The sequence below is a fragment of the Sapajus apella genome, unplaced genomic scaffold (genome assembly GCF_009761245.1).
Source record: "Sapajus apella isolate SASKATOON/1434 unplaced genomic scaffold, GSC_monkey_1.0 scaffold3, whole genome shotgun sequence".
NCBI lineage: Eukaryota > Metazoa > Chordata > Mammalia > Primates > Cebidae > Sapajus > Sapajus apella.
In genome coordinates, this window is record NW_022436943.1 from 55753224 (window position 1) to 55775168 (window position 21945).

Here is a 21945-nt window from a genome sequence, read left to right on the forward strand (position 1 = left end):
TAATGGGAAAAATAATAGGCAATCATGAAAATCTAGTCCATAAGTTGAGTACTGTTTCCCTCTCATAGGAAAGAATGAAATACCTTAATTTTTCCTGATTTTTCCGTTGTTTTTCCATGTGTCTAAGAGTTTCCAATCTTGATTCAGGAGTAAACAAACAGGGCTTATTCCAGAATTCTAAATCATCTTCACTTGTGTCTAATTTCTTTGTGCTGTGTTCTTGTATGTCTGCTGGCTGTAGGTGGTCTTTGCTCTCTAAAGAGGAACTAGGAAAAACAAACATAGCACTTAAGAACACTAAGGGATTCATGACCTTCATCCTTAATGCTGCCCCTTTAATAGTCTATATACTTTTCTCTCGCTCTGTCACCCAGGCTGGAGTTCCGTGGTGCCATCTTGGCTCACTGCAAACTCCACCTCCTGGGTTCAAGCGATTCTTCTGCCTTAGCATCCCAAGTAGCTGGGACCACAGGCACGTACCACCACAACTATCTATTTTTGTATTTTTAGTTGATACACGGTTTCACCATATTGGCTAGGCTGGTCTTGAACTCCTGACCTTGTGATCCGCTAGCCTCAGCCTCTCAAAGTGCTGGCATTACAGGCATGAGCCACTGTACGCAGCCGTATCTTTTTTACCTTTGAATGACAAAGTGACTCTGAAAGACAGTCTCTCCAAGCCTGATTGGAGGAAATTACTGCCATAGCATCGGGGTAGGCTTTCATCCTCTATCACCAGGAATAATGTGATAATCAGATTCCAGGGTTCACAGACCTGACTACTAAGAGTCACCTGGGGAGCTTTATAACAAGTACAGATTCCTGGGCTCTCATCAGAAAGTCAGTTTGCTAGATCTGAAGCAGGGCCTAGGAATCTGTTTTATAATATTTTGCAGGAGATTCTGATGATCAGACAAGCAATCACCCCATCTTTAATCTTCTACCTGTCAATTACATTCTCCACACTACTCCCAGAGGGACTTTTCTAGCAGGCAATTTGGATCACATTATTTCCAGGGTTTTTAATGATTCTCTTATCTCCCAAATTCGCTTGTGGGACATATGATACTTTTTATGGTATAGCTTATGCCTAGTTTATTTTTCATGGATAACTTCTGATTATGTGGCTTTATATGGCAACAGTTCTCTCTTCTCTTTTATTCCATGTTTTGTGGACTCTCAGAGAATTAAACAATATCTCTGTATGCCATCAAATAGGTATTATATGAGATATTCAACATTTGTTCAACATGGATCCAAGAAATATTTATTGAGCATCTTCTGTGGTGCCAGGTACCAGAGATACAACCCTGGCCAAGACAGACCACGATTCCACTTTCAGAAGATTCTGTTCTTGTGGCAAGAGAATGACATCATTCAGGCAATAAACATTAGGTACAGTCTCTCTCCCCTCACCTCTCCCTAGAATTGACACTTCATTAGATAACATTAATGTAACAAATTACATAAATCCTTTAATACCAACTATAGCAAATAGTAAGTACTCAATACATGTTGGGTTTTGTTATTGAATCAGGTGACAGGAAAGGTTCCTTTCTTGTTGATCTTCAAACTAAAGATACTTTATTCATTTTGAAAAAATATTTTCAAATATATTTTATTTTGAAAATATTGTGAGAGATATTTTTCAAAGGGATGAACCAAAATACTAGAACATGAAATTTAAATAGCATAAATGGAATGTAGAACAAAATTCTGCTATATTATTTATAGATACAACTAAATATTTTAATAAGCAAAATAATGCAAATTTCTGAAAATAAATAAATTGCTTGCTATACAGCTATTGTTCTTTATGGCATTGAAAGAATAATTATAAAGGGGATCTATAATATTCTACAATATTCTAGATAATTGCAACTGAAATAATTGGTTCCATTGTCATTTAATCATTTAAATTATATTTTTCCTGGAAAGTAACTAATTGGTTCAATCTGGCCTTTTGCAATATAAAATAATAATTATAAAAAACATAAAAATAACAGTGCTTAAGAAAAACTATCAGAGATATGAGCTAAATAACATAAGTCTCCAAGGCAAAATGCATATAAATGTGTATAACTGGTTATGAAACAGAGTGAGCTCATTAGTGTAGGATCAAAAAAACTTTCTCTTCAACCACTGCCCTCAAATCTGCTCTCTCAGAACTCTCTTCTCATCCACGAGCAGATCCCACAGCTCTACTGTCACTTTCAAGAACAGCATAATCTCAGCTAAACACTCACTTTCAGGTACTAAAGGGTCTACAGTTTGAATAAAAGTTCAGCCCTAAATATCAAATCGGAGCCATTCCCTCCCTCTCCAACCCATTCTCTCTCCTGGCCCTGTTCCAGATTGGGGTGTGCATGGGAAGAGGGACACCCTCTCCTTCTACTTCTCATTGTCCTCCACTCCTTCCTCTGAATCCCATACCACCGGGCCTCTTAGGTTCAGAGGCTTCCTGTCTTTAGAATTTGGGGCCTGGGATGATGAAGGAGAAGAAGATGAACATCTCTTATATGACCACTCCTATTATAACCTGGCCATTGCTACCCTCGCTGGGACCAATATCCAGATACTGGCCTTCTCTTCCTGCGAGCACCTTTGTCATTCTTGGAGACACCACAAGAGCCTTCCAAGTGTACTGTTCACTGTTGGGGGGTCAATATGCATCTCTTCAAGACAGCTCAAGCCCAGCTCCTTCTACCATGTCTACTTGGCCTGTAAGATATTCACAGATCCCTGCCATGTGAAATGCTTAAAGTGTAGGCTGCTTCCATTAATACCTTCTTTCCTGATTCCTCTGCTCCAGGCCACTTTCTATGTTTTCCATTTTCTAGGTTAGAAGCAGGCTCTACCTAGTCAAGAGGTAGATGTTCATCTCCCTTTCTTGCAGCCTCTGATTCTCTGTAGTGTTTCTTCTTTCAGTCTTGAGAGGGGAATAGCCTCCTACTCCTTCCCAACTAATTAGACAATTCAGTATTTCAATGATTCTCCTCCAGAATGTCTACATTTCTATTCAAATAGGCTAAATAAGGTAAGAGTGGCAAAGGCCCAAGGATCAGTGAGGCCTATGGGGGAGGCAAGAAGGCACCTGCAAGAAACCCCACTGTAAGCTTCCACTAAGATACAAGAAACAGATCATTTTAACTTTTGTAAACTTTCATCAACCAAGGATAATGAATTATTCCCAAGATATTTTGTGTGCCCATTATATAACTCTGATGCAAAACACCAGGAAAAAATACAATGAGAAAAGGTTATCATAGCATAAACTCACTTATGAACACAGGTTCAAATAGTATAAATATTGGCAAAATCAGTGCAGCAATGCATTAGTAAATAATCATAGACAAAGAATGTTTATCCTAGAAATTCAAGGATGGTTTAATTTTAGAAAATCTATTAATGATATTCAACACAGTAATAGAAAAACACTATTATCTCAATAGATTCAGGGAAAGCATTTAATAAAAATCCAATATAATGCATGTGATGATAAAAGCTCTTTATCAACTAGGAATAGAAGGAAGCTTACTTAACATGATCCAAAACTTATAGCAAATATTATACTTAATGAGAAATTGCAAACATTCTTTCTAAGTCAGAAACAAGATACAGATACCCATTCTTAATGCTACTGTTACACCTCATTCTAGAGGCCTTTGCAGGCACCATGAAGAAAATAAAGTAGAAGGAGAGGGACTGGAAAAAAATGTTCAAGTTACTGCTTATAAACAATGTGTTTTTCTACCTAGAAAATGCAGGATTGCATCTTTTATAAAGGTCAGTAAGATTAATACAATATCAGTATACAGAAATAATTTGTCGCTTTAAATGTCAGAAAAACCAATTACATCTGTTTTTAAAATCTCATTCTACAAGATACTGAGAAATTAATACAAAGAAAGATGGTTTAAGACTTTTATAGTGAAAATTTAAAACCTTACTGAAGGACTCAAAAGAAGATCTAAATAAATAGAGCTCTTCCCAAGTTTAGCAAGGAAAGAATCAATGTCATGAAGATGTCAACTTTTCCCCAATTAACATATAAATTAAATGCAATTTCAATCACAATTCCACTAGGGATTTTTAAGGAATTTGATTAGCACTGGATTCTAAAACTCATACAGACAAGTAAAGAACTAAAAAATAGCCAAGATAACTTTGAAAGATGAGAATATCTCCTACCAAATATCATGATATGCTATAAATCTATACAAATTAAAACCAGGTAGAAGTGCTACCATGGAACAGTCTACTAGGGAACTCAGAGATGAACCCAGGAATATGTGTTTAGAAGGGATATAATAAGGGTGGGACTTCAGATCAGAGGGAAAAGAACAGCACCTTAATAAAGGGTACAGAGACAATTAGCTACCCATATGAAAAACAATTAGTACCCTACCCTATATATCGACAAAGGTTAGTTCCAGATACAGAGATACAAACAGGGCACTGGGATAAAGAATTCCATAAACAAGATGAAAATGTACAAAGAAGTTTTTTTTTCCCCATTTATTTATTTTATTGCATTTTAGGTTTTGGGGTACATGTGAAGAACATGCAAGACTGTTGCATAGGTACACACGTGGCAGTGTGATTTGCTGCCTTCCCCCCATCACCTACATCTGGCATCTCTCCCCTTGCTATCTCTCCCCAGCTCCCCACCTCCCACCATTTTTAAATTTTATAAAATATAAGAAGCTCTTATAATTAAAGACAAGTCACAAACTGGGAGAAGACACTTGCAAAGCACATAACTACCAATTAATATATTTTTTATATTTGTATCCAGAATATAAAAGAACCATCAATAACAAAAAAGACTTAACTTATTTAAAATAAGTGGGGGAATTGAATAGAGGATATCTGAATAACCAATAAACATATAAGAAGATATTTAAAATATTCAAATTCACTAGTAACTATAGAAATACAAATTAAATTTTAAAAAATAGAGGATACTTAATAACAAACTTGATTGGCCAATATTTTTAAACATCATCTAGTATTGGCAAAGATTGAAAACTGTTGCATATTGCTGATATATAAGTTATTACAACTACTCTAGCAAACAATTTGGCAATACATATAAAGTTGAAAAGATGTCAAAACTGTTGTAGCAATGCCATTGCTAAATACCCTAGAGAAACCTTCATACCTGAACAAGGAGACATGGGAAACATTACTTGAACATCTCAACAAATGTTCAATGTGGATTCAAGAAATATTTATTGGGCATCTTCTGCTGTGCCAGGCACCAGAGACACAACCCTGGCCAAGGCAGACTATGATGCCACTTCCAAGAGATTCTATTCTTATGAGAATAGGGAAAACAACGTGCGTAGCCATCCAAAGAGGGATGGCCGTGTCCAGGCTGACCAGCCAGCACCACTAGTAGGACCACACGTGTTGTTAGAGCTGCTGCACATTCTGATTAGTCAGGGCAAGAGAAACACTGGCTATTAACTATTTTGAATATGCCCTCTGGAATAAATTATAATTCATTCATCCAACAGGATATTATTCTATATTTAAAATGAATTAGTTTTACATGTCTTCATATGCATAAATCTCAAAAACATAATGCTGTATGAAAAGCAAAGCTATAGAAAGATATTATTCATGCTAAGCACACATACTCAAACTACTCTTGTTTAAGGAGGCATACTTGTGAAATAAAGGGATTAAAAATATGGATGGGATTAGCATATATCACATACAGGTATGCCCCAGCTTCAGGATAGCAGATGCCACCGGGATGAAGAGAGGAATGGAATGAAGGGGAACTACTTAAGGATCTTCTATTCTCTTAATGGTATTTTATTTCTTATTTTAAAACGATCCAAAGCAAATATGCAAACTATTGTCACTGATTAAATCTAGTTGGTAGAACTACAAGCTGCCTATATAACTATTTTCAAATATTTATGTATGCCTGAAATGTTTTATAATTATTTCCTTAATTTTAAAGGATTCTGTTATCTAAATACTTAACACTTTCACTGTGTAGAATCATATCAACTGACCATAGTTGCAATTCACTTAAACAAACATGAAAATTGTAATTTGTTTTAAAAACCAATTAAAGAGTTATTAATCACATTAAAAATGTATTCAGTATACAATTCAGAAACCAGAATGTTTTATGATGCAATTAGAATTATTCAATTTATAATAATGTGATTTGTATTTAACTTTTCTAAAATATTCCTAGTTGGTAAATCAAAGTACACCTATTAATTCATCTTTTCTGTATATATTTTATGGAGATTTCTCTGAGAATAATTTTAGATGCAAATTAAAATTGCTAGTTTAAAAAGGAATCTTTCCCCCAAGGGAAGAAAGTCTTACAGAATTGTCACAAGCAACGAGATGCTCATATTCTTCCATCCAAAATTCACATCATATTTTATTCTTCAAATTAATCTGGAATATACATGTACTGCAAACAACTTGGAAAAAGAACACAGTTTGCTGCTTTTAACAAAAGTTAAATAGAAAGTAAACTAATCATTTACATACAGAGTAGAATTGATGTCTGTGTACCAACGTCCATCAGAGCCTGAGTTACTTCTCTTGTCTTCATTTGTATCCTCTTCTTGATGCTTCCTCTGAGCCTCTTCCTTGAGTTTGGCTCTTTTAAGGCAGTGATCTTTTTCCTGCTCTCTGATTTGTGGTTCAATTACCGAATAGTCCTGCAATGCCTTAATCCTTTCTGAAGGCTCTATTTCTTTACCATCCAACCACTTAAATAAAGAACAATAAATATAGTACAATTGTTCAAAAGTTGCAGTGTGAATCAGCCCCAGGTTGATTTTGATTAGAACTTTTTAAACTTAGAAATAATAACATACCACAGTGATAGAAAATTAAAACAATGTAATTAATGGGAAATATCAGAACTTTGGTCTAAATCAATGTTTATTTATACAATTAACACAGTTTAAAAAATACCTTTACTGGTAATAATAATAACTAGATCATCTGTCAAAACTGATAATATAAGCTGTCAAAATATTTTATGTTAATTTTATAATTGCTCACTATGTCAAAAATTTCAATGCTTAAGTCAAATCATAGCCTCAGAGTATAACAATGACACTTCCCAGAAGCTCTCTACAGAAAAAAATGGCCTTGAATATTACACATGACTGGACTCTAATACAAATGAGCCCATGTTTCACCTTTAACAACAAGACAAACAGACAGGCTACTGTTAATAGCATTGTTTACATCTGACATTTCAATTATGATTTTCCAGAGTAAAATATTAAAATAAAACCATCAACTAAAGTCTAAAATGTTAAAACTAACAGTTTAAAGACACCTATTTATCTACCCAACCTTACTCTGTGAAATGAGGCAAGGTATTTAGGAAGGTGTGGTTGGAGGATAATGGTTCCCCAAGAATGTCCATGTTCTAATCTCCATGAATGTTACCTTACGTGGCAAAATGGGCGTACAGGTATGATTAGGTTAAGGATCTTGGATAGTCAGGGTGATTCTCATAAGGATTACTGAGGTCCTTGTAAGTAAAAGAGAAAGGCATGAATGTCAGAGTTAACGGAAAGATGTGAAGATGGCTTTGGAGATGGAGGAAGAGGCCATAAGCCTAAAAATGCAGGTGCCCTCTAGAAGCTGAAAGGGGCAAAGTAAGGGGTTCTCTCCTCGAGCCTGAAGAAAGAATAGCCTTGCCAACACCTTGATTTTAGCCCAGTGAAACCATTTCAGGCTTTTGATCTTTAGAACCATAAGGTAATACATTTGCATAATTTTAAGTCACTAAGTTTGCCTCAATTTGTTGCAGCAGCAATAGGAAACATATAAAAGGAAAAAAACCACACACAAAGATTTGGTAAAATATAAATGAAAAAATTATTGGGATCAGCTAAATTATAAGTCACAATTATGTGGAGATTTAGAAAAAATAATTCCAAATATGCTCTGGTCATAAGAACTCATATGGTTGCTATAGATGGGCCGCAGATTTGGTTCCAAGCTTCTTGGCAGCCAAAGTGAAATAGAAAAACAAAATTAGTTACAAAATTTTCATGGTCTTTAAGGAAAAAATACAGTTTGTAGCTTTCCTGTAACGTAGCTCTAAAACACATTTCTAGCACAGAGTTTCATAATGGAGATCTTGAGAGATGTCAAGCATCGTTTCTGTAGAAATATGTCCACACAACACCAGATTTCATAAGGGTGTTTCTTGTAGTATCCTTCAATAAAGGTATCTTCATACCATTATGTATGAGACCATAATGATAAAATTCAATACAACAAAACCTATTATTTAAGGTGTTAAGTAATTGTGGTCCACATACTTAATCTGATCTACTTTAATACAGGGTTGGGACTGAATCAATTTGGAAAATTTTAGATAAATGAAATGTACTTATTTTGTAAGTACATATAATAAGTAAATATACTATATATAAATATACGAATAAACAAATTAAAATATATTTATATATGAATAATACTATATAAATATATTACTTTTATAAATTTCTAAGTCATCCAATTTGTGGTACTTCATTATATTACTTTATATAGTATAATTTATATATAAATATATATTATTAACATAAATGCACTATATACAACTGTATTATTATAACAAGTTAGAAAATCTGAATAAATATAATTTTTTTCAACTGGGATTTCTTCTCAAGAGAACGTTGGGGAGCAAGATGATATTTTCTTCCTTGTAATTGAAGTACATTCATTGATTGATTGATTTCTGTCTTTATAATTGGTTTAAGTCAATATTGATTTAATTAGAACTACTATTCCTAAAAGGCTATGACAACTGAATCCTCTGTCACTTTACTAACAGGAGGCAAAAGACCTCATATTAGTAACTGATGACAATTTCGGGACTGTACACCAGCACCTATCCTAGGAACCTAACTCTTTTAGTGATTTCTGTTAGTCTTTGAAATTGGCCTGCATTTCCTTCAAGCCAAAATCACATCTGAGTTAGAAGGCCTAAGAAACAGAGATTATGGTTTTGGTTTTTGTTGTTTTTTTTTTTTTTTTTGAGACGGAGTCTTGCTGTGTCGCCAGGCTAGAATTCAGTAGTGTGATCTCAGCTCACTGCAAGCTCTGCCTCCTGGATTCAAGCCATTCTGCTTCAGCCTTCTGAGTAGCTGGGATTACAGGTGTGTGCCACCACACCTAGCTAATTTTTGCATTTTTAGTAGAGACTGGGTTGCCCCATGTTTGTCAGGATGGTCTCGATCCCCTGATCTCAGGTGATCTGCCCGCCTCAGCCTCCCAAAGTACTGGGATTAAAGGCAAGAGCCACCACACCTGGCCTCAGAGATTAAGTTTTAAGCTGAGCATTTCTTCATCTTCCTTCACTCAGGATTCATGCAGCACAAAGGTGGAGTATTCACACTTATTGATAATAACTGTAGAAGTGCTGGAGTGGAGAAAGGGACACTAAGATGTATTGATGGCCTCATAGAACTCGCTTAAAGTAGTAATGATGATCCCACTATACATGAGTAAAATGAGGCATGCAATTCACAGGCAGTGGAAGCAGCTGTCAGACCCTGGTTTCTCTGCTAACAAATCTGTTTCGCACCATACTGCAGGGCCTACCTACTCCTGTGGTGGCTCAGCGACTGGGAAGAAAATCCTCGAAAAGGGCTGACTCTCCTGACTCTCCTCACACCTCTTCTATGTGACTATCTAAAATAACTACTCTGCTGTTATGGGTTGAATTGGGACCCCCTACAAAAAAAGATGTTGAAGTCCTAACCCCTAGTAGCTCGAATCATGGACTTTTTGGAAATAGGATGATTATCGATGTGATTCCTTAAGACCAAATCATCCTGAAGCAGGCAGGTCCCAGGCGAATATGACCAGTGTCTTTATAAAGAGAGCCTTGTAAAGAGGAAGGCAGAGACCCTTAGGGTGATGTGTCTAGAAGGTCGAGAATGCCAAAGACTGGCTGGCAAATCACCAGAAGCTAGGAGGGAGGTATGGAACAGATTCTCCCTCACAGCCCTTGGAAGGAACCAACCCTGTCAACATCTTGAACTTGAATGTCAGGGCTTCAGAACTATACGATGATACATTTCTGTTGTTTAAGCCTCTAGTCTGTGGTACTTCGTTACATCAACCCTGGGAAAATAATACATTAATTAACACAATTCCTTTCAAGCAGTTCAGCTTTCAATGAAATGGTAATTAAGATTCTAAAGTATATCAGCCTATTTTTAAATATTAGTAAATATGTTAATACTATTTTCAAAAGGGAGCTGTTGATTTGGAGAAGTCCTTCTGAAAAGAAAGGCTTTATCCAAAGCCTGTAATTTGACCTAAAGAGAAGCAGTCAGTGCGGGTATAGTATGAATGGTGGAGTTATCAAGGTTGGACTCACATAGGTTCAAATCCCACCTGTGTCCCTTGCCAGATGTGTCAGCTTAAACCAGCAGCATTAATTCCCTGAGCCCTGACTTCCTCATCTCTGAACACACCTGTCCCCTGCATGGGTTTGGAAGCATCAGAAACACTGTGCGTAAAGCACCTCGTGGCACAACCTCAGACCCTGCCTGCAGCAGCCACGTGACAGCTGTCACACCTCTAGCCTGTTCACTGCAATACTGGCACAGGCTCCGCTGCAGCAGCCACGAGGACTTCTGGGCCCTTATCCCTTCCAAGGGAATGGCTCACAGCATTATACTACAAGATCTGGTTCTATGATAGTCAGGTTCTCACCAATTCATTTTCTAGGAAATCATTGCATAATAATGATCAGTTTAGGTTACGTTTGAGACAATTTATCATTTATTTTATATTCAATTACCAGAATCACTCATTCTCTTAAATTGAGAAATTTTACATTAGAAGAAATATGTTCCATTAATCCAGCAGTCAGCAGTCTGTTGACTACAGAGAACACAGAAGGCTAAGAAACAAACGTCCTTTGAGAACTGAAAAAATGCCTGTTGTAAAGGTGATGTCTCCATGCATTCTCTTTGCAAAAACACAGAACCACACGCAGGCTGGGAACTCTTAGAATTATATGAAACTTAACAATGCTGTTCTAATATTCTCTGTTGTATGATTTCTCAAGAAATCACATTTTTTTCCTCAGTTCTAAAATTATTTGACTGGGGGGATATGGTATAAGAGTAACATACACAGCAGTGGTTGTCAAATGAGGTCCCTGCACCAGCAGCAGCATTACCAGATTTTGTTAGAAATGTGAAATCTCAGGCCCCATGTCAGACGTGACCCAGGAACCCTGGGGGAAGAGCACAGCAGTGTGTGTTTTGAAAAGGCTTCCACATGTTCTGAGGCACAGCAAGGACTGTGAACCTGAGGGGCGTGGTGGCTCATGCCTATAATCCCAGCACTTTGGGAGGCCGAGGTGGGTGGATAACTTGAGGTCAGGAGTTCAAGACCAGCCTGACCAACATGGTGAAACCTCATCTCTACTAAAAATACAAAATTAGCCTGGTATGGTGGCACATGCCTGTAATCCCAGCTACTTGGGAAGCTGAGGCAGGAGAATCACTTGAACCCGGGAGGGGGAGGTTGCAGTGAGCTGAAATCTTCCCATTGCACTCCAGCCTGGGCAATAAGAGAACAAGAGCAAAACTCCTTCTCAAAAAAAATAAAAATAAAAAAAGACTGTGAGCCACTGCTACCCTAAAACCCTAAACTTTTGGCTTGCTGTATGTAATAATGAATTCTAATCAGTAATGATGAATCTTCTGCGTCTATGATTTGAACTCACTGAGAAAAAATCAAATTAAGTTCTGTATGTTTCGGATGAGAAAGCTGAAAAGTATGTAATTTATTTTTCAGGGATTTATTACAACTATTCAAACAGTATTAAAGGTCTAGCCATTTAAATAATTACTTTGGGCTCTCTGGAATATTTCGTTATCTGAAGCAACACATTCACTGTTGTTACAACTAAAGCAGGAATTATTGTAGTTGCTCATGTTCATTTCTCCGTGATTTCTGTGCCATTAAAATAACCATACCTTTAATTGTGGAAGAGTTGCTACCACGAACTCCCTATAGTGGTCAAAGGAAGCACATGGGTTCCCCATGAGAAACAGTTCCTTCAGATGGATATTGTGCTTCAAGGTTTTAATGCTGCTCAGCTCTCCAATGAAATTTACAGTCAAGTCAAGTTTTGCCAGTTCTTCACATCCTATTGAGAAAAATAAAAAGAAAACAAAGCAAATAAAGAAAAATCACAGTGGTAATAAACCGTGTGTAATAGCACATAATGGAAGTAACAGCTGTAGTATTTTTAGTCTGCTGATTTATTGCATTGCTTACCATGAAGTGATTCTTCAGAAATATCAACTCAAAGTCTTCATCTTAACTCATTTTTCTATCTCTGTCTCCCCTTATTTTTACCCCGAGTCCTTCCAGCCAGGGGAAATAATTTTCCCTGCTCACATTTGCGAGGCTGGTAAATGTTTTGATCTGGTCACTATCCGGCATGAAAAAAGCAAAAGGACAAGCTGCGACTACAGTGGGTGCTGCCTCCGAACAAAACTCCTACTAGGCAGGGCCCCTGGACGCTGTCCTCCTGAGTTTTAGCAGGTCGGCAGGACACATTTCATCTTGGAGGGTGATAGTGGAAAGTTTCTCCAAAAAGAAGGGCATGTCATAAAACCAGTGCATCAAAACCAATATTTGCAAAGTCACCTAGCAGAGAGAGAATGGCTCCAAGGCCACTGAGAACTGAACTGAAGGTATTAACAAAGGTAAAGAACAAGATGCTTTGATGCTCAAAGGAATAATAGAAAAAGGGTGAGTCACTGAAATAGGGTTTTATAGTAAATCTGACCCATCCACCTTCATTACAGAGATAGCCAGCCAGATGCTAAAGAAACTTGAATCAAATTCAAATTGGAATTTGAATTAATCCCCTCATTCACATTCCATGCGAACTTGGTGGATAAGAGTCCACACTTGGGAATTAGACAGATACGAGTTCAAGTGCTTCCTCTACCTCATCTTTGCTAATGTGACCTTGGATAAGTTACAAGCTTCAGCCCCCTCATCTATAGAATTATAATGGTATTATACTGGAGTCCAAAGTTGTGAAGATAATGACTCATGTAAAGCGCTTAGCATAAAGCTTGCCACCTAGAGTATCAGTAAACATGATGATTAGAATAGCTCAGTGAGCCCTCTAATTATCATAGGACTTCGTGGAAAATGTACCTACAAGGAAAGAAGCAAGTACAGCTGTCTCATGAGCAGAAACCTTGTAGTTTCTTTCCGTGAACTAAGAAGAGTTGACCCGGTTTACACAGCAGCCTTTGTGGGCTTGGTTCAATATAAGATTCTCTCTCCCTATGACGGCTTCATGTTTGTGGGATTAACATGGCAGATTTTGCAACCTTCAATGTCTAGAAGGCCATCCCCAGCTAAACCCCAGGTCTACCTCGCTCTCACTTACTTCTTCAAAGTTCTACATGCTCTTCCATTATGATTCATGTATTTTCTCTATTTAAATGTTCTTACAACATTAAATATTTAATAAGAAATTCAGTTGGCTCAGGTGAAAACTAAAGGAAAAGCAACTTTAAAGATAATTGCCCAAGGGAGGGAAAAAATGGAATTGACAAGACAGAGTGTAGGTGACTATTATAGTTGGACATTAAATTCTGGTAAATATAATTACATGGCATAAAATAAATAAGCACAGGTAGAAAGAGACCCAATGTAGAAAAATTGTCAAGCAAACTCTAATACATCTATTCAATATTTAATGCTATAAGAACATTCAAAATGATGGTTATGAAAACTATCACAGCATGGAGGAGAGTTTACGACATAATAAAAGTGGAAAAAGTAAGATATAATATCACCCATACACTAAAATTACAACAATATAAAATACAGAAAAAAATTAATATAGCAAAATGATAATAGCAATGGTGGAATTAAGATTAAACATCATTCTGTTTCTTAAAATTTTGCAACATGGTTATATTTGAGATTTAACAGTGTATAAATAGAGAAAATACATGAAACTGATAGAAAACTAAGATATAAGTTAGCATAGTTTTCTCAAATGTCCTAAGTATGCTCCAGGTACATGATATGCTTATTAACTACATGGCTAATATGTATTTGGTGTTTATTATGCCCTTTATACACAGTATCTTATTCAATCCTAACATCATGTCTATGAGAGAAATATCACAATTATTATCTTTATTTTAAGGTCAGATAGCTCAGTGTGGGCCCTTGGCTCCAAGATGCCCATTATCATGTGCACTCATGCCATTTCTCATGGAGAGATGGCATCAAGTCCTTCTCCTTTGCTCTGCGTTGCGGCTGGCCCTAGTGACTTGCCTGACCAACAGACTACAGCACCAGTGAGGTTTTGGGGCTGCGTAGACATCTGAAACTCTCACACTGGAAGGACTGCCCTAAGAACAATTGCTCTAGGACATGTCAGAAGCCATATCAAGTGTCTGGCTACCTTCACTTCACCGTGCTCAGAGACCCTGAGCCACCTGGAGAATCATAAAAGCAGTGAGTGAGAACAAAATCTGCTTCTGTCGAAAGAAACACACCAAGAAGCAGCGCCAGATGGCAACTGAGGCAACCATCTTGGAAGTGGATCCTCCAGCATCAGCTGCTTCTGGGATCTATCTGGCAATATATACTTAAAACTGCAATGCAAATGAGCTAGGAAATTACCAGAGTTTACATGGCTCTAAAGGGATGAGTTGGAATTTGGACCCAGGTCCAAAGATTCTCTGAACTGGTACGTTAGAGCAGCAGTCTCCAACCTTTTTGGCACCAGGGACTGGTCTCATGGAAGATAGTTTTTCCACGGATAGTGGGTGGGATGGTTTCAGGATGAAACTGTTTCACTTCAGATCATCAGGCATTAGTTAAGTTCTCATAAGAGCACACAACCCAGGTCCCTCACCTGATCAGTTCACAATAGGGTTCCTCACCTATGAGAATCTAAATCAGCACACAGGAGGCAGAGCTCAGGCACTGTCGCTCTCTCGGCCCACCGCTCACCTCCTGCTGTGCCTCTAGTTCCTAAGAGGCCACAGACCCCTATCGGTCCTCTGCCCAGGGGTTGGGGACCCCTGTGCTAAAGAGTCTCTTTGCCAATGTTAGCTATTTATTATTAAATTAGCATCATCATCTTCTCTTAAAATTCTCAAGCCACAATTCTGTGGAACACATACTTGAGTCTATAAGTAAAAGCAGTTGTCACCACCCGGCAGAGGTATGGCCCAGGACTGCCTTGCCTGGAATTGATGACGCAGGTGGAGAGGGAGAGACCAGCTTGGAAGAAGGCAGGAGGAGGCAGGTGGGATAAGAAAGCCAGAGATTAGATGTGGGGGAGTTGAGCAGCGAGTGTAATATCCCCTCCAAAAAGAATTAATTCAAAAGATCAGTCCCTGTAAATGGGTCCATATCCCATATTTCATTATGATATCCTGTTAATGTCATACGAAAATACACGGCGGGTGGGTAGAAGGAAATTAAGAACCTTGCAATCAATGGTGTGAGAGACCAAATCTGCATCTTCTACGTTAGAAGTCAATAGATAACATCTAAAATAGGAATAACAAGAAATAGCAGACAAGCATGATGTAAGTGCAATAGTTGGAGATAAACATAATATTGAGTGCATTATTTGGACACTTAGAAGCAAGGGGAATTTAGAGTAGCCACCTCTATACAGTAGGAGTTAGAGGACTGGGGGCACTGACAAGGGACATAAGTATAGTAGCACTGTGAAACCTTTTGAACTATTATGCTACTATGTTAAAAATATTAATTGTACAAAAGATAAATATCCAAAATGTACAAGAACAAATAAATGCTTTTATATAGTCTAGATTTTTCATTAACTTCACGCCTTCAAAAATAATTATATAAATGAAATGGGGAAACAAAATCATTATTTCTATTAAATTAATAAAAACATGGCTAATATTAAAAATATATATCGGTAAACCTATGAGATAAGAGTTATACCTTTCAGCATCCAATCTATCAATACATAAAATAGGCCTTTAAATTCTTTTTTCCTCTATTGCTAGAATTTTATCTGGGGAAAAAAAAAGTTCCCAACTAAATATCTCAACTGGAAACAGAAGTAACTCATAAAAGTCTGTTCAGAACAGTTCTATTCATAATAGCAAACATAATTAAAAACAGCTCCAGCACCAAGCAATAAGATTGCATTTAAAACACATCAATATACATCAATAAATTTGATAATGCAGTTTGTTAAATGACAGTAGACTATAATTTATATAGCAGACTATAATTTATATAGTAGACTCAGCCACTATGTGAAGGATGTGTACAAAACTATATCTATAAATATAATTAAGCCTATATCTGTATGTCTGTATGTTTATTTTACATTGGCAAAAATGATAGATACATTTTATAAATGTGGAAGGTATATTTGGGGTAATCTGACTTAAGATAGGTTAGGTGGCATTTCTTAAGTTTACTTTAGGAGGCTTTGGAGGACATTTTAATTACATTTTTCTTTCATATCAGAAAAGACTGACATTTGAAAGACTCCAATGAGGTGAAAATGTTATACATCTTCGGATTCTGCTGTAATTTTGTAGATAAAGAACCCTCCAAATGTTCATTATATTTTCAGTGTCGAATCTTACTGTTTCTTCTACTTGGACTACAATTAAAAAATTAAACTACCTTTGTCATCCTAAGATGAAAAATTCTTGCCAAACTGGCCAAGCTTGAGAAAATCTCTCTGGAGTTAGGCACTGCTTCTTTCAGCGGAGACCAAGTCTCTGTCTCCTGTTCTGCAGAGATCCAGTTCAGGGACCCTCTGGGGTCTAAAAATCATGGAAATCAACAACATCGACCACCCAAGGAGGGTGGGAAAGCTCAGGCTATGGGAAATTCCACCTCTCCTTCCAGGTTAGGATAAGCGATGGAAAACAAAAGCACTTTATTCTACCCTGGTGAATCCTCAACAGGAGAAAAAGAAAAAAGGATACTAGCCATATATATATATTATATATACAAATATATATTATAAATATATATTTACTAATTTATTTTTGCCATCCAAGGAAAAAAAGTAGAAAAGCAGAACAACTTATTTTTTAAATTATATTGAGATGTACTTAAGCAGACGGGCTGAAGGTGTACCTTCATCTTCCTCCTGTCACCTCAAGCCCTTAAAATTAAGCAAAAGTACATATTTGCCAGCAGATAAGATGCATCCTCTATTCCCACCATCCCCCTCCACCGCCCTCACCAAACAATCTTCAAGCTACCCTACACCCAGTTCACCTGTGTTAAAGCGGGAAGGCAAAGCACAAAAAGAAGACCTGTCCAGGTAAAAGGCAGGAGGTGGGCTGGCCTGCCGTTTGCCAAGTTAAAAAAGACAATAGTGACGATGCTGCCCTCTAGTGGTACATAAATAAAACAAATCACACAAACAACTTACATGGGTAAGAATACTGACTTCACAAAACTAACAAGCCCTGGACAACCCAGCCAAGAATGCCAGTTTTTAATTATTTCCTTGACATTTTAGATAGAAACCTCATTATCACAAAACATGGACATAGAATACATTTTTTTATTCCATTTGTTCACGGGAGAACAGGGCTATAAAGTGTTAGCTGGGAGAGAGCAATGACTCTATTTCTAATGCAGAAAAATGCCAATGATGAAAAGGATCTTCTTGATCCCAGGACTCAGGCAGTTTTGGGGGCTTTGGCAATGGTAATTTTTGAGAATGAAAAACAAAAACATATGATTCATATTTATATAATTGTTAATAAATAATCTTGATAGTCACTGGAATATCCATTGCTACTCTAGTAGGCAAATAGGCTAAAATCCACCATGACCTAAGTAAAGTCCTCCTAATTTCAGGTTTAGCAGATGGCAGTGGGGTGGGGAGAGCAGCCTGCCTCTGCTCCATGGCCCTGCACTCTAAAGTGAAGTCTGCCAGTCAGCATGCCCCACCCACTCACAGAGTACACAGTGGCTCTGCCAGACAGGCTGAGGCTGGATAGGCAAGCAGAACCTCACAACTGCAGAGTAAGTCACACAAGCCACCTAATACACCACATCTTTTGTGATTATGATCAGATACCAAATGTTACCAGATATTTAGAGAAAAATAGCACAAGACAGAAGCCTTCAAAATAAAACAGAAAATCTCAGATGAAGAAGATAATTCAGGGGATGGAAAAAATTGACAACAAAAAGCTCTAACAAAAATCTCCAAAGATATTTAGAAGATATCTCATCCACAAAATAAAAATACACACCACAGGAACGAAGCAATCAGAGCATGGAAGTAAGTTCAGAAGAATAAAAAGTATGGCCAAAATAGTTAATTGTACATGGACTGAACTATAAAATGAACACAAATGATTATTTTGGATGAATGAGATGAAAACAAAATGATTATTTGGAATTTGAATCTGGTGAAATATTTTAAAATGTACAATAACAAGAAAAAAATGGATTTAAATAAAAGAACAAGTTAAAAGGCACAAAAGAGCAGTATAATACTACTAAAATCCAATCGAAATAAGTTCTTGGAGAGATTAAAAAATATAAAATAAAGTTATTGGAAAAGATAATAGGTAGATAAATGGATAGATGGAAGAAGGAAGGGAGAAAGGAAAGAAGAAAGCGTAAAAATGTAATTATCAACATATAATTCTCAATCTGGGAAAACTCCCCTTAAAAAATGGGAAATAAATTATTTTTAGATAGACAAAAATGAGAGTTTTTCACTAACAGATCTATGCTGTAAGAAATAGTAAAGAGTGTCTTTCAGGCTGAAATAAAAAGACACTAAGGAGAAACTCAAATTTATTTGATAAAGTAAAAACAATTACAAAAGGTAACTATATAGGTAAATATAAAAGACAATACAAATATATTTTTGTTTGTACCTATTTTCTTCTCCTAAATTATTTAAAAGACGACTTCAAAAAGAAATAATTATAAATCTATGTTAATGGGCATATAATATATAAAGATGTGATATGTGACAGTAACAGCATAAACAAAGGAAGGGAAACTATACAGGAGCAAAGTCTGTATACTATTGAAAGGAAGTTGGTATTAATTTGAACTAAATTGTTGTAAATGAAGATATTAATTGTAATTCCCAGGGAAACCACAAAGAAAATAACTCAAAAATGTACAGTAAAAGAAAGAACAAGGGAATTAAAATGGTACACATGAAAAATAACAAAAATGAAAACAGTAATCCAAAAACAGAACAAGGTAGACATAAGATATACAGAAAACACATTGCGAATAACAGATACAAATTCTATCTTATTGTTAATTACATTAAGAGTAAATGGGTTAATCTTCCCAGTTAAAAGGCAGAGATTGACAGGATGGATTCAACATCAAAACATGATTCATCTAAATGCTGTGTAAAGAAAAGCACTTTCGATGCAAAGATAGAAATAGTTGGGAAGGCAAAGGAAAGGAAATGTTATACCATGAAAATGGTAACCAAAAAGAAACAAAGAGATCTGGAGTGACTATATTAATACCAAACAAAAAGACTTTAAGGCAAACATTGTTATTACAGACAGCTAAGGACATTTTGTAATAACATCAATTCATCAAAAAGATAACACAATTATAAACATATAAGCACCTAAGAGCGAGTCCCAAACTATATAAAGCAAAAACTGATGCTATTGAAGTGAGCTATAGACAATTCAACAATAATAATTGGAGACATTGATAACCTGCTTTCAATAATAGATAAAACAACTAGACACAATATCAGCAAGAAAATGGAAGAGTAGGACAACATTAAGGCAAAGTAAGAAAAAAAGAAACAAACAAAAGGCTAGACCTAACAGGTATATTTAGAACTTAAAACCAAGAATAGCAGAATGCACATTCTTCTCAAATGTACATGAACAGCCTCTAGGATAGATCAAATGTTGGGCCATAAAACAAGTCTCAATAAGCTTAAAGTAATTAAAAGAAAAGAAAGTATTTATTTGACCTCAATGGAATGAAACTAGAAATCAGTAAAATAAGAAAATGTGGGGAAATCACAAAGATGTGGAGATTAAACAATACTGCTATATAAGTAATGGATTAAAGAAAAAAATCACAAAGGAAATCAGAAAATACTTTGAGATGAATTAAAACAAAAGCACAACATATCAAAACTTAGATGCAAAAAAACTAATGCTCAGAGGAAAATTCATAGAATTTTATTTATGCCTCCATGAAAAAGAATACCTCAAATCAATAACCTAATTTTCTGCCTTAAGAAACTAGAAAAAAGAAAAAACATAAAGAGAAAGAAATAATAAGGATTACAGTGGAAGTAAACAAAATGGAGAATGTAAAACAATAGAGAAAATCAAAAGTTGGTTCTTTGAAAAAACTGACCAAGTTGACAAACTGTTAGCTACATATTAATCAGAAAGAAAAGAGAACACTCAAATTTAGTAAATCAGAAATGAAAGATGAGATTTTACTATTGACCTTAAAGAAAAAATGAAAAACATTATAAGGGAGTAGTAAAAACAACTGTAATGGTAATGAATGAGATAACCTAAGTGAAGTAGATAAATTCTAGAAAGACATAACCTTCCAAAACTAAGTCAAGAAGAAACAGAACATGTGAATAGACCTACAACAAGTAGAGATTAAATTAATAATAAACTTTCCCAAAGAAAAGTCCAGGACTAGATGGCTTTCCTGGTGTATTCCAACAAATATTTAATGAAGAATTAACAAATCATTTACAAGCTTTCTGAAAAACAATCAAATAAGAAGCACTTCTCAATTCATTCAATAAAGGCCCTTACTATCCAGATAATAAAACCAAAGACAACTATAGGGGAAAAAAAAAAAAAAAAAAAAAGCTATAGGCAAAATTAAGAACAATTGTACCTCAGAGGTCACCATCACAAAAGTTGAAAAGAAAACCCACATATTGGAAGAATATATCTGCAAATCAAATAATCTGATCAAAGTCTAGCATGTAGAATATATACATAACTTTTACAACTTAGCAATAAAAAGACAAATAATATAACTAATTTAAATATGGGCCAAAGTTTTGAATAAACATTTTTTCAAAGCAGATATTTAAATGACCAGAAAGTACATAAAAAATCTTAACATGATTAGTCATTAAGTAAATGCAATCAGAAGCACAATAACATACCCCGTCACACCTATTAGGATAGGGTGGCTACTATAAAAATAAACAAAAATATCTTCCTATCTTAAAAAAATATTGTTTATAGAAAGTATTGTTGTGTAGAAATGGGTACTCACAAGGATTAGTCTAAGCACAAATCAATACAATAAATATTTTAGGGCACAATTTGGCAGTATCTTTCAAAATATGCTGATTTCAATGAAGGAATTCCATTTCTAAGTATCTGTCCTAGAAAAAAACTGTGCACATGTACACAAAGTAAAATGTAGAGGGAAGCTCACTGTAGCTATGCTTATTATAGCAAAATGCTGGAACTCACCCAAATGTCCATTTGCAGACAGATGGTTAGATAAATCAGTCTACAATGATTCTAGTACGTAGCCCCACGCCCCCTTTCCTGGATATCAAAAAAGCAAGGTAATTTTAGGGAAGAAACTAATTTTCAAAACAATACTCATAGTATGATACCATTAACAGAAAGCAAAATAAAACAAACCACCTTCTATATACCCAAGTGTTAATTCTGGCTACGTCTGAGGAGGCTAGGTTAGGAAGGGGTAAAGTAACTTCCATTTTTGAATTTACGTATCATGTTATTGCTTAAATTTTTATAAGAAGAAGAATTATATGTTGTATGTAAAATGTTAATTTTAAAAGCATACCTATTTTTATACAAGACTGTTAAATCTAACTTTAAATCTCAATTTTAATTCATAATAACATAACAGAATAAACATTCT

General features: G+C 35.8%; 1 protein-coding gene across 8 annotated transcripts in view; it reads right to left on the minus strand.

Annotated features, from left to right (window-relative positions):
* The window catches only part of LRRC6 (leucine rich repeat containing 6), an 89628-nt gene that overhangs the window by 49864 nt on the left and 17819 nt on the right, over positions 1–21945 (minus strand). For all 8 annotated transcript variants that reach the window (XM_032253787.1, XM_032253771.1, XM_032253762.1 and 5 more), the window contains 3 exons: positions 12015–12187; positions 6529–6752; positions 84–266 (listed from right to left, as the gene is read on the minus strand). In XM_032253787.1, coding sequence (XP_032109678.1) covers positions 84–266; positions 6529–6752; positions 12015–12187 — 580 coding nt within the window. The remainder of the gene's footprint in view (positions 1–83; positions 267–6528; positions 6753–12014; positions 12188–21945) is intronic.